At 40.1% G+C, this 12,910-nt stretch overlaps 1 protein-coding gene across 2 annotated transcripts in view; it reads right to left on the bottom strand.

The window, feature by feature from the left end:
* The window catches only part of SUMF1 (sulfatase modifying factor 1), a 177,200-nt gene that overhangs the window by 65,390 nt on the left and 98,900 nt on the right, over positions 1–12,910 (bottom strand). For both annotated transcript variants that reach the window (XM_077116694.1, XM_077116695.1), the window contains 3 exons: positions 11,223–11,305; positions 8,987–9,109; positions 7,994–8,108 (listed from right to left, as the gene is read on the bottom strand). In XM_077116694.1, coding sequence (XP_076972809.1) covers positions 7,994–8,108; positions 8,987–9,109; positions 11,223–11,305 — 321 coding nt within the window. The remainder of the gene's footprint in view (positions 1–7,993; positions 8,109–8,986; positions 9,110–11,222; positions 11,306–12,910) is intronic.

Below are 12,910 nucleotides of genomic sequence, written 5' to 3'. Positions count from 1 at the left end.
GGGCAGACTTTTCTTCCCAGGTCTTATGATTTCTTTAAATCCTCTCTCTTACTCAGTGCCTTGTTTGCCTTACTTTTCAATTCTGAGATCCATCTTATCTTACAATTTAGTTTAACACCTCCCCCCTTTTTTTCTGTGGGGCTTTCCTGCCACTTGTTTCCTCCTTGTTAGGGTATCCTACATTGGTCAGCAGATAAGGTCAATCCAGAAAGGTGGATCACTTCAGAAAAGTCTGTTTTGCCTTTAGGTGTCCAGCTGACTGAAACTTGACTGGTCACAACAGTTCTTACCAGCCTTACTATGGTGGTCTCCCCACCCATCTCAGAAGGCCCTTTTGTATTCAGCATTCCTTAACAGCTCATGTCCTACCCTGGGTCTCTATGGACATAGGTCCCTATGCCTGGATATCCGTGGAGTTCTAACTCACTGCTGTGGTTCATTCTATAGTCTCTGTTCGTGGGGAGATGTATCCACGGTTGTGATGCCTCCATGTGGCTCCCAAGCTGTGTGGGATCCAGTTACTGGGGAGGCGGGTGGAGATAGGAATTGACCAGTGTTCTGGGGTGGACTTCTCCTATCTGAGATTTTTCTATATCTTTGATTCAGAGTTTGTGGAGTCATTCTCCAGTCTCTACCATCTGCCAGAGTTCAAAGCAGGTAGAATTTGTCATTTTATTTGCTAAATCTCTGGGAAGGATTTCAAGGATGTGTTTGTCACCATGTTAATGATGTCACCTCCAAAAATTCATTTTTCAATATAAGAATTTAAGTTATTCTTGTTTCTTTCTTTTTTAAAGATGTTATTTCTTAGAGCAGCTTTAAGATTACAGAAAAATTGTGGAGAAAGTATGTAGAATTTTCAAATATCTCAATTTTTCTCCTATTATTAGTATTTTGTACTAGTATTAGTAATAGTTTCTCCTATTATTAGTATTTTGAATTAGTGTGTTACATCTATTATAATTAATAGATCAATATTGATACATTAATTCTAGTCAAGTCCACAGGTTACAACAGGATTCATTTTTGGTGTTGTGCAGTCTATAGACTTTGACAAATGTATAACTTCATGTATCCATCATTACAGTATCTTACAGACGAGCTTCACCTCTCTAAAAAATGTTTTGTGCACTACCTATTCATGCCTCCCCATCACTCCAATCCCTGACAACCACTAATTTTTTTACTGTCTCTATAGTTTTGCCTTTTTCAGAATGTCATAAAGTTAGAATCATACAGTATGGGGCCTTTTTAGACTGGCTTTTCACTTAGAAATATGTATTCAAGGTTCCTCCATGTCCTCTCATAGCATGATAGTTTCACTCCTTTTTATTACTGAATGATACTCTATTACATGCAGATATCACAGTTCGTTTATCCACATGACTCTTGAAGGACAATGTGGTTACTTCCAATTTACCGTGATTAAGACTAAAGCTGCTATAAACGAGTGTGTTTATTTTTTATTGCACTTTTGGGTTATTGGGTTTTAAAAAGTATTTTTGTAAATTTGGGTTTTTTTCCAGACTAAAGTAGGATTAAAGGAATTAGTAAACTGAAAGTCATTTCTATTTGGTTTTGGAAAATTTCGTGTCTAAATGTCGAGATGGATGCCTGTGTTACTGGACAAAGGTGGTGGATTTTCAGCCCAATGATGTACTCAATGACCAATTCCTGAGACACTGGGGTTTCAAAGAGAGAAAGAATTTATTTCTAGGCATAAAGCAGGCAATCAGATGGCCTATCGGCCTAAAAATATGTCTCCTTGAACTGTAGTAATTCTGATAGTTTTATATTATCAAAGGATAGGCAGGTTTTAGGATAATGAGGACAATGGCTCCAGATGATGTAGAGGTGATCTAATTATTGAGCATGCGCAGAATGATTACATGCTTAGTCATAGAACATACATAAGAAAATGGCGGTCTTTCTATGATGATGATGGGCATGACTTTTAGTATTATAATGGAGGTTAAAGTCTAAGCTACAACACACGCCTGGCAGGCCCATTTGGTTAGATCCAGTTTGGGTTATCAAGATAACTTTGGAATAGAGGTGGGTTAGTTCTGGGCTGACTCAAGGCCCTTCATTAATAAACATGAGGTGCCATCTTTAGTGATCACATGACTCCAAAGTTAAAAAAAAATGGATAAAATGGGTACAAGTAAGGGTCAGTCACAAGGCTTTTATAATCACAAGGGCACAAGTAAAGGCTATACAATCATTCTCAGCTCAAGTTGGGAACTCCAAAGAAGATGACAAAAAAATTCACCAGGAGAAGCTGGCTGTCTGAAGTAGAGATAGAAATTCTTCTTTCAGACTGATGAAATCTTCAGTTTTCTCCTTAAGGCCATCTACTGATTAGATGAGGAGACTTTTCTCATTGCTGAAGATAATCTCCTTTGTTGGTTGTGTATGTAATCAACTATAGCGTAAATCAACTGACTAATCAGTTTAAGCTATCTATGAAATAGCCCCACAGTAACAATCAGGCCAGTGTTTGCTTGACCAAACAACTAGGCATCATAACCTAGCCAAGATGACACGTGAAATTAACCACCGAAATTAACCACCGCAGGTATCCTCCTCTAAAAGGTGGAGGTATCTGGACTTGCCTTGGAGGCAAGGTCAGATTTCAAAAGTAAGAGAGCTATAAAGGAAGAGAGGCCACATGTATAAACTGTTCTTTCAAGAAATTGGAAACAATTTAAAAGAGTAAAGAAGAGTAATAGCTAGAAGGAGTAGGAAAGAAAAGAAGAAATTAGTTTCAGAGAAGGAGCCAGGGGAACAAGAGCAATTAAAAGATGAAACAAACATTCTGGAGGAAGGAATCATCTCTTAGACTTGCAGAAAGCGCAAGCAGAAGGGCTTTCAAGTCAGTCAGCCTGAGGATATATCCATGTGCCAAGACTTAGCAGCTTGTTAAGCAAGCAATTTAACCTATCTGGGTGTCTGTTAGATTATAAAATAGAGGAAATAGCAATACCTACTCAAATAGCTTTTTATTTTTTATTTTAGGTCCTTTAAATAATTTGATGATCAAGTGAGGTAAAATCTGGAGGTCATTAATTCCTAAATTACCATGCGTATGCTACCAAGGTAAATAACTGCTCATTGTCAAATCTTTCAAACTAACCAAAGCTTCCTTCTACAAACCTCAAATGACCTCAAATGTGTGTGTGTGTGAAATATAGCATATATACAAAAAAGCAATAAATTTCCAAGTACATTTTAACAAGTAGTTTTAGAACAGATCTTAAGTTTGAAATAGGTTACAGTTCGATGATTTTTCATTTTCTTCTCTTTCTTTTAGTCCTGTTTCTCAAATTGGTTCCTTAAAGGCTTGTGATAACTATACAATTTTGGTCTTGGTAACTTCCATGGCAACTTTTTCATGTTTGTTTTGTTAAATATTCCAAGTAGACATGTAGACAATAGTAGAATGTTCTATTATTCCAAGTAGTAGAACAAAACTTCTAGTTAAATGTTCAAACTCTAAACATCTGTAGTGTTCTGATTTCCAACTAAACCATGTGTTTTCTGAAACATGCACTGATTTGAGAAGAGTAAAAAGCTCTATTTTCTTTGACCTTCATATGCTTAAGCAGAAACGTGAAATTATTTAGTAGTAAACAGCATAAAATATTCCTAAGTGTCTAATATAGTCCTATCATCGCCTCTAAAAAAATTTTATTGTAAAAAATAACATACATACATAAAAGCAATAAATTCCAAAGCACATAGCAACAATTAGTTGTATAACAAATTTCAGAATTTGGTATGAGTTACAGTTTACAATTTTAGGTTCTTCCTTCTAGCTGCTCCAAGACACTGAAGACTAAAAGAAATATCAGTATAATGATTCAGTAGTCATACTCATTTGTTAAACCCTATCTTCTCTGCTATAACTTGTATTAGTTTGTTAAACTGCTGGGATGCAATATACCAGAAATGGAACAGCTTTTACTGAGGGAATTTAATAAGTTACAAACTTACGTTCCAAGGAAGTGAAAGTGTCCAAATTAAGGCACCATCAAGAGGTTACCTACATTCAAGAAAAGCTAATGATGTCTGAAACACCTCTGTCAGCTGGGAAGGCTAGTGGCTGGCATCCGGCTGTTCCTTGCTCCTGGTTTATGGCTTCCAGCTTCTGATGCCAGTAGTTTCCTCTTTAAGTATCTGTGGGCCTTCACTCAGTTTCTCTGGAATAGAACTCTGGGTTCTGGATTGCTTAGCATTTTACAGGAAGGCACATGGTAATGTCCACTGGGCTCTGTCTGTGTCTAGGCATCTTCTCTCTCTGTGGGCACTCCAAGAATCTCCAAACATCCATGTCTCTGAAGTAACTGTTCTCCAAACATCTGCATCTGCTCTCTAATTTCTTCAACATGTTTCCATTTTTAAAGGACACCAGTAAACTAATGAAGACCCACCCAGAATGGGCAGAGTCACATTTCCATCTAAAGCTCACACCCACAATTGGATGAGTCGCATCTCTGTGGAGATAAACTAATCAGAAGTTTCTACCCTACATTATTGAATCAGGATTAAAAGAAATGGCTGCTCCCACAAGATTGGATCAGGATTAAAACATGGCTTTTTTGGGGTACATATTAGTTTCATACCAGCACAGAACTCTACTTTCTCCTTTGATCTTTCTCCCAATCTTTAGGGGTATTTGGGCTATGCTCATTCTAACTTTTTCACGTTGGTAAGGGCTGTTGATAATATGGGGTAGGGTGAGGGAACCAGCTGATGTTCTGGAGAAGTTGGCCCCTCTGGATTTCAGGACTCATCTGTCCTAGGAACCCATCTGGAGGTTGTAGGTTTCTGGAAAGTAATCATAGTGCATGGAACCTTTGCAGAATCTCAGACAAAGCCCTAGTTGTTCTTTAGGTTGGCAGGAATGGTTTTGGTCAGGGTTTGGCAACCATGGTAAATGGCAATATGTAGCTTAAGCTTGAATAAGGGTAGTCTCCAGACTATCAATGCCTTTTCCTAATACTGATAGGTGTTTATATAATGTGTCTAGCTCATTGAAAATAGTTACCATAGGCCTGTTCAGGGGAGGGCAATGGAAGCCATCACTTGTCCCTTTGCAAAGTGGCTTACCCCCCTCTCAGGACCAAGTGACCATGTTCAGGTGCTGTTCACATGCAGCCCTTCTCCAATCAGGACTTCAAAGTCCTTGTTTGAATACTGCTATGACAACTAAGAACTATAACTGCAGCTGGGAAAGGCCCCTGCCCTACACTTCAAGGCTTAGTGCAGCAGCCCTACTGGTCACAGCAAAGCACTCCTGAGGGGGATCCAGGCTGCTGGGGCCATTCTCATGCCAGTCTCCCTCTCGTGTGCACAGCCAAGGAAGGCCAGGTATGGGTCTGATACTACAGCGACAACCATTTTCCAAAGCTAGTTGACTCTGCAGGAGAGTTGTTACATACTCCTTAGCAGACAATGAATTGCGTGGCCACTGTCCTGCTATCAATATCAACCAACACCTTTTCTGGGGTCTTGTGAGTATCTGCATTGAGCACCTTAACTCAGCCTTCCATTCATCCTGCAGTGCCAGTTCTGCTTACCAAAAGTGGCTCACTAGGCACTGGCATTCCACACATCAGCTCCATGTCAGCAAGCCTCATACCCACTTAAAGTCTGAGAATAGGAGGATATCATTTTCTCCCCAAGACCTCTAATCATTCATTTTATCAAATAAAATTGTGTGTCTGTTTATTTTTTCAGTTAAAATTCTGGAATCATTTCATCATGTTCTAAACAGCATATCTGTGTTAAACTTATTAAGTACATTTTAGAGGAATTGTTTTTGTATGAAATTAATAAAAATACAATTTTTTAGAAAAGATAACTATTTGAAAGATTTGTATGAAACTAATAAAAATACAAGTTTTTAGAAAAGACAACTGTTTGAAAGATTGAGAGAAAATTATTCTCTCTAACAACAAACCCAGTAAGGTGCTATTTCCATGCTACAAGATGTCTTTCTTCACTGTACTAACAGAAAATTAAAATGCTTTTAACACTGCTTCATTAGTGGATGACTATGCTAGCAAAATTGTGTAGTGAAAAAAGCACTCTTGGATACTGGTGGGGGAAAACATGCCACAGGTATTCTGGAAAACAATTTGGCTGTATATATGAAATCCCAGTAAGAACGTTTTCTAGTTGTTGACTTATTAATTTTACTGTTGAAAATCTCACCTAAGAAAATGATCAGAGATACAGTCCCAATATTTATGTATACAACATTCACTGTTGTATTGTTTTGTTAAAAACATGATATAACTTAGATTTGCAACATTAAGGGACTGGGGTAAATAAATTAGGGTTCGTCCATGTGACAGATTATCTGGCTGCTGAAAGACAATTTACTGGTGAAGTGCTGTTAATGACAGAGAAAATGTTCCTGACATAGCATTCAACGGGAGGGAAATGCAGGATTTTAAATATTATACTCAGTGTGACTGAAATGCAGTATGTAAAAATCATATGGATACTCATACACCAAAAACACATACACTGGCAAACATGGTAGTTAAGATCATGGGCTTTGGAAACAAAGTAACCTGGTTCAAATCCCAGCTGTGCTGGAGTGATGCAAACGTTCTAAAAATTATCATGGTGATGAACACACAACTATGTGATGATATTGTGAGTCACTGTTGTATACCATGTGTGTTGGTTTGAAAGGATTTATGTACCCTAGAAAAGGCATGTTTTAATCTAATCCCATTTTGTAAAGATAGCCATTTCTTCTACTTCCTATCTCCAAGGAGATGTGACACAACCAAGTTTGGGTATTAAACTTGATTAGGTGGAGATGTCTCCACCCATTCTATGTGGGTCTTGATTAGTTTACCAAAATCCTATAAAAGAGGAAGCTTTTGGAGAAAGCTTCAGAACAACAGAGCCATAAGAAAGCCACAACAGAGAATGCTGCAGAACCATGAAGCAGAGTCCACAAGCCAGCGACCTTTTGAGAATGACGAGAGAGCCACAGCAGAGCCAAGCACAGCCACAAAGCCGAGAGAACCAGAGTTCACCAGCCAGGAACCTTTGGAGAGTGTGAGAGAGCAGAAAATGACAAGAGTCAGGGGCCACACCACCCCCAGGAGAACTTCATGAAACAAGAAGCCAGAAGAGAAAGTTAGCAGATTCCCATGTACATTTCCAGCCAAGAGAGAAACCCTGAACATTACTGGCCTTCTTAAACCAAGGCCTCTTTCCCTGGATGCCTTAAATTGAACATTTCTAAGACCTGCTTTAATTGGGACATTTCCATGGCCTTAGAACTATAAACTTGTAACTTATTAAATTCCCCTTTTTAAAAGCCGTTGAATTTCTGGTATATTGCATTCCGGCAGCTAGCAAACTAGAACACCATGTATGGACTGTATGTGTGTGAAGATGTGTCAATAAAATATATATGTATATAAAAAATTCCAGCTGAGCCACTTTCCAGCCAGGTGACTTTGGGGAAGGTACTTAACCTCCTGTGCCTCAAAAAGCTCACCTGTTAAATGGAGGCAATCCTATTACCTACTATTCAGAGTTGAATTGACAATCAAATGTGATAATTCATGTATATGCCTTAGCACTGTGCCTGGCACACTGCAAGCACTATATAACTATTAGCCATTACTGACATCTTGGAGACAGAAAACAAATAGGAGGAAACCCATTACAGTGCTAACAGGGTATATCTCTGGGTGGTCAAGCATCAGCTTAATTTTCTTCTTCCTACTCTTCTTGTGTTCCAAATATTCTACAATAAAACTATTATGTAGCCAGAAAGGAAAATGAATGATAAGAATAATGTTTGATTAATTGGCACTATTTGCCATATGCAATAGTGAATGGATGGTGGAGGAAGGAGGCAACAAGTTAATCAGAGAGTAAACAACACCTTCCACCTTGCCTACCAAGCTTCAATTCTCTACAGCAGCTGCCCACCTCCAGAAGGCCCGCTACTCACGGGTGCAGTTCCTCTGAAGCCGTCCTCTCCAGTGTTGCTCACAGGAAACTCACCCTGCCAAATGTTGGCGTAATGTTGACCTTTCGGCTGCAGTTTATTGCCCCAGGGGAAAAGTCTGTCAGAAGAGACACGGGCATCAGCCTGTCAAACAGGTGCAGGCCTCTGCGTTAAAGTTAAGAGAAGGAATGCAATGAAAGAGAGAGCATTGCCAGCTTGTTCTGAGTGAGGGATTCTTTAATTTTAAATATATAAATAAACAATGCTTCAGCAAGTTTTTCTTTTTTTTAAACTTCACAAAAAAATAGTTTTTGGTTTTTTTCTAAATCAACTTTTTAACCTTAGCAAGTTCCATAGATTCAGAAAAAGGTCAACAAATTGTTAAGCAAGATGAGACCCTCCAAGCACCTATTTTCCAGGCCTCCTCAACAGCTCATGTTGAGTTCACAATAGCTCTCCCAAGTACTTGGGAGGCCTGAAATAAATTGCTTATCTAAAAGGAGACCTTCTAGACGCCTGGGAATGTAGACATCATTTTGGATGAATACGGTAGCATGATCAAGCACCGTCACATCATGCTTCTTTATAAAGCCTTCACTATTTTAAGGAGTCTTTCCTAGAAGATGTGACCCAAACATGAGTTTTCTGTCTCCTAGCTCTAAAAGCAAAGAAATTACTGTTGCTTCAGATGATGTCTAAAATAAGAAAAGGCTAAAAGCAAGGCAGGTTGCCAAGGAGTTCTAAGAAGTAAGATGTGACAACAAGTGAGGGGGGTTGAATAGCTAGAGCGCACTCTGGGGCTAGGCTCTGAGGGGCTGTGATGAGGTGGTGATGCATTTATCAGTGTCGTCTAGCAACTCTGAGGAGATGAGAACATAGTAAGAAAAATAGTTTTTTGTGTGTTTTTTTTTTAAATCAACTTTTTAACCTAAGCAAGTTCCACAGATTTAGAAAAAGGTCAATGAATTGTTAAGCAAGATGAGACCCTCTAAGTACCTATTTTCCAGGCCTCCTCGACAGCTATATTCCCATTCAGCTTCTGTGGGCAAACGCTTTCCTGCCCACGTGCAATAGGCAACAGCATCGTTCCAGGAGACATGAAGAACGGGATGATCTGGCCTGGTGAAGAGTGAGAACAGAGTGAGGGGGCACAGACTGGAATAGGAAATAGGGGCTGGTTTCAGCAAAGCTCCCATAAGCATCCTTAGTTCAGTCTCTGAAACCTAGGTGGAGTCCCCTAGACCTGAATTTGAGTTTGAGTCAGGCCCCATCTGTCACCCTTCAACAAGGGATTCTGACATCCCAGGCTCCCAAATGCATTATAATTTACTTTGGACCTAGACTGAAAACACTTCTTCACTTTGCAGACTCAGATTCCCACAGCATTTCTCTTGCTAAGGTAGATGTGCTGATGCACTGCCCAAATCCCACCTTTAAGGAGGGAATGTTGTTCCAGCTGCTAAGAGTGCCATCAGCAAAAGTTTCCAATGGTCGGCTCCTTCAGTGTTTCCCACAGCTGCAGAAAGCCACATCAGAATCTGATCACAACAGGGACAGAAGGAGTACCCTATCCAGGGGGCAGGACAATGCTGGTGGGCAATAAACACCCCAGGCTTCCGATGGGGTTGGCTAAAACTTTGTTGATCCTAGGCTGCAGCTTGACTTCTCCAGCTTCTGCCCCCCACTTCCATAGCTAGGGATCCCTAAGAAATAGCCTGTATGGCAAACTCTATCTTAGTGCCTGCTTTTCCCAACCTGTGACATCTGGCTTACACTTTGTGTCTTTCTAATTTTCTACTACAAACTAACCAGCCATTCTTGCAATGCGCTAGCAGATTCCAAGCCTTCATTTTTCCTGAGGGTATGGAGGGGTGGGAAGGTTGGGGGAGAAATTTGAGAAAAAGCGGAAACAAACATTTAGCCAACATTAGATGACTTTGATTTAATTCCTCATTCACTTTTTCCCTCAAGCAGGATGTATTCCTACTCTACTCCTTATATGTTTTTGTGTTCCCCATAGTAAATTGCACCAGGATTTTTATTTATTCTTTCAGCAAACGATTCTTGAGTGTTTACGTGCCAGTCGCTCTTTTGGGCAATGATAAGAAGTGCTCTTTTGCCTGAAGACTGACTTGGACAGTATTTACAGCATAAATAAAGCCCATTCCCTTCCGAGTTTTCCTTCTTCCCTTAGCTTTTTCCCCTACTATTACATTCAGTAAAAAAGATATTAATTGAGAGCTAAGAGCCCCAGTCAAACCGAGGTAACCAAAAATCCTATGCATTTGCCCCTTACAATCTATTTCCAAGATCACCTGTTGTTTACCATATGCCCCTATTCAGCATGGAGGCCGACAACCAAGCTTGAAAAGGTTTCTGATACTTGTCAAGGTACTATATCCCTAAAGCTGAACTTCATGTACTCCAGCTCCCCGACAATGAGGGCAATCACCAGGAATGTTATTAAAAATAGAGGCCTAATAGTCCATCAAAAAATTAGGTTAGGAGAGCAGTTTTCTTGGGCTGTTGAGATGCCGAGTCCTAACCTAAACCTTTCTCCATCTCCAGGGGTTTCAGCGCTACTCTATTTTTGCTTGAGATAATTATTTCCTTGCTACCCTGGAGACCTGCTGACTGATTTGCTGCTCTGTGGTGTCCAGTCAGGTGGTAGCTTAAAAGTATGTCAGCCTGGGACTGAAGATAATATGAATCCTAAACTCAAGGAATGGTCTTCTACAGTGGCCACCTGCCAGACCCAACTACTTATCCATAAAATGAACAGTCTTTTTCCTCGTAATGACCCACCTATAAGAGAATGGGAATGAATAGATTTCAAAGATTAAACATGCCATGAGATTTGTAATAGGCCTGTCAAAAGGGGAGAGGGGAGGGCAGGCCATGGTGCTTCAGCAGGCAGAGCTCTCACCTGCCATGCTGGGACCTGGGCTTGATTCCCGGTTCCTGCCCATGTGAGAAAAAAAAAAAGGTGGGGGGGGGGTGGGGAGAGGGGACATGTGAAAGAGGACAGGCCAAATGAGGATGGGGAGAAACCTTCTATGAACTTGACACAATGTTTGGGTCTTTATGTACATGATTTCATGTCATTTGATATTCTAACCAACCAATTAGGGTTTATCATTGTCATCATTTTCCAGATGAAGACATCAAGTCACAGCATAGGAGCTCTTTTAGAATGCAACATCTCAACCAGGGACAGAACCCCTTGCCTCACCTGTGTGCAACAGAAGAGTCGGGCCCTTCTGGATGTCTCCAGTTAGCGCCTTTAACAGGTAACCACCAAGGAGCAGCTGCAACCTCAAAGCAACCCAGAACAGGCTGATGTTAACTACAATGACTCTAGGAAAATTACAACTCAGTAAGGGCAACAAATATCTTACCATAGGGTCTTCAATATCCATTCGAGCTACCAAACAAATCCCTTTATGGAATATCAAAATTAAAGATTTGTATGCAAATAAATATTTAACAAAAAATATTATTGCATATCATAAAACACCACAGCGATCAAATAATTATATTTAAATGGTATCTATCTCGATGAATTTGAAAAAGATACGCTGCTAAAGACATGAATCCTCTATAATCTCTAACAAGAGACAGTATTGTGCCTATTTAAAAGATCAGGAAGTGGAGTTAACATTACAATGAAATGCTGTAATGAAGGTCAGTCACGGGGGTTGGAGATAAGCTGAAAAGCCAGGGGTGTGTTTTCAAAAGCGTGTTCAGTTTCCACCATGATATTTGCTGGTATGGCCTTGGGCAAGTTCCTTCTTTGCCTGGTCCTTCAGAGTCCTCACCTGTAAGATGGGACCAAGGCATCACCTGCCTTGCCTAATTCAGACTACAGAGGTCAAATTAGGCAAGACTGAAAGCGCTCAAAAAACTGTTACCAGGACCTTAACTTCATAGTCCTATTTACCAAAATAGCAGTAGCCAAGTGGTCCTCATGTGCAAGTGGCTCAGAGCATGGGTTTCTGGACCAGTCAATGCTAGATTTAAACTGTGGCTCGGCTGCTCACTCTCTGACCCTTGGCAATCAATTTAACCCCTCCACGTCTGTTTTCTCATTTGTAGATGGAGATAATAACAATACCTACTTCACGGGTTGCTAAAAGGAGGAAACGGAACACACATACAGGGTTTTTTGGTGATGCCCAACATTTAGCAAGGACTCCATAAAGGGGACCAGTCTCAACCATGGGTTCCTGACAATGAGTCAGGAGAAGAACAAAAAAATAGTAGTCGTTGTTGCTAATACTATGAAAGAGCAGATGTTTGCAAATAATTCCTCTAACACAAACGAGAACAGGCTCAAGGTTATCCCTATGACAATGGTACTCTGAATCATTGGCTTCCTCATGAGGTTGACTGAGTGTAAGAGAAGGGGTATGTTTTCCAGCTGATAATGACAGCAATCACTGAAAACACCAAACTCCATTCTTGTTCCTGTTCTGTTCTCACATCAACACAATCAAAACATCCACACAATCTCAATCACAATTTGATGGGGAAAAAAAAACACATTTTAAAAATAATTCAACAGAAGCGGCATTGTTCCCTTAAATGATACTACTGCAACCTGTTTTATTTTACTGAGAGCAGGAGAATTGAAAGGCATAGCTGTTTTCTATTTTATTTGTGGCACTGCAGAAACTTTAATGTAGGGACACTGCTCAGAATTTAGGTGGCAGTGACAAGTAATTCATTTGATGTCAAGGGAAGACGTGTATAGAAAGCCAGGGTCATTCCACACCCTGTTTCAGGGAATATCAGATCACTCACTCAACTCTACCCCACCCCCATACTGATAACACAGGTTCCACCAATACCAGACACTTCCATTCCTTAAAAAAAAAAAAGGGGGGGGGGTGCAAAATGCTTATCTTTGTTAAATCTGGG

The sequence above is a fragment of the Tamandua tetradactyla genome, chromosome 9 (genome assembly GCF_023851605.1).
Source record: "Tamandua tetradactyla isolate mTamTet1 chromosome 9, mTamTet1.pri, whole genome shotgun sequence".
Taxonomy (NCBI): Eukaryota; Metazoa; Chordata; class Mammalia; order Pilosa; family Myrmecophagidae; genus Tamandua; species Tamandua tetradactyla.
The sequence above is the reverse complement of the archived record's forward strand: the minus strand, read 5'-3'. Positions and strand labels throughout refer to the sequence as shown.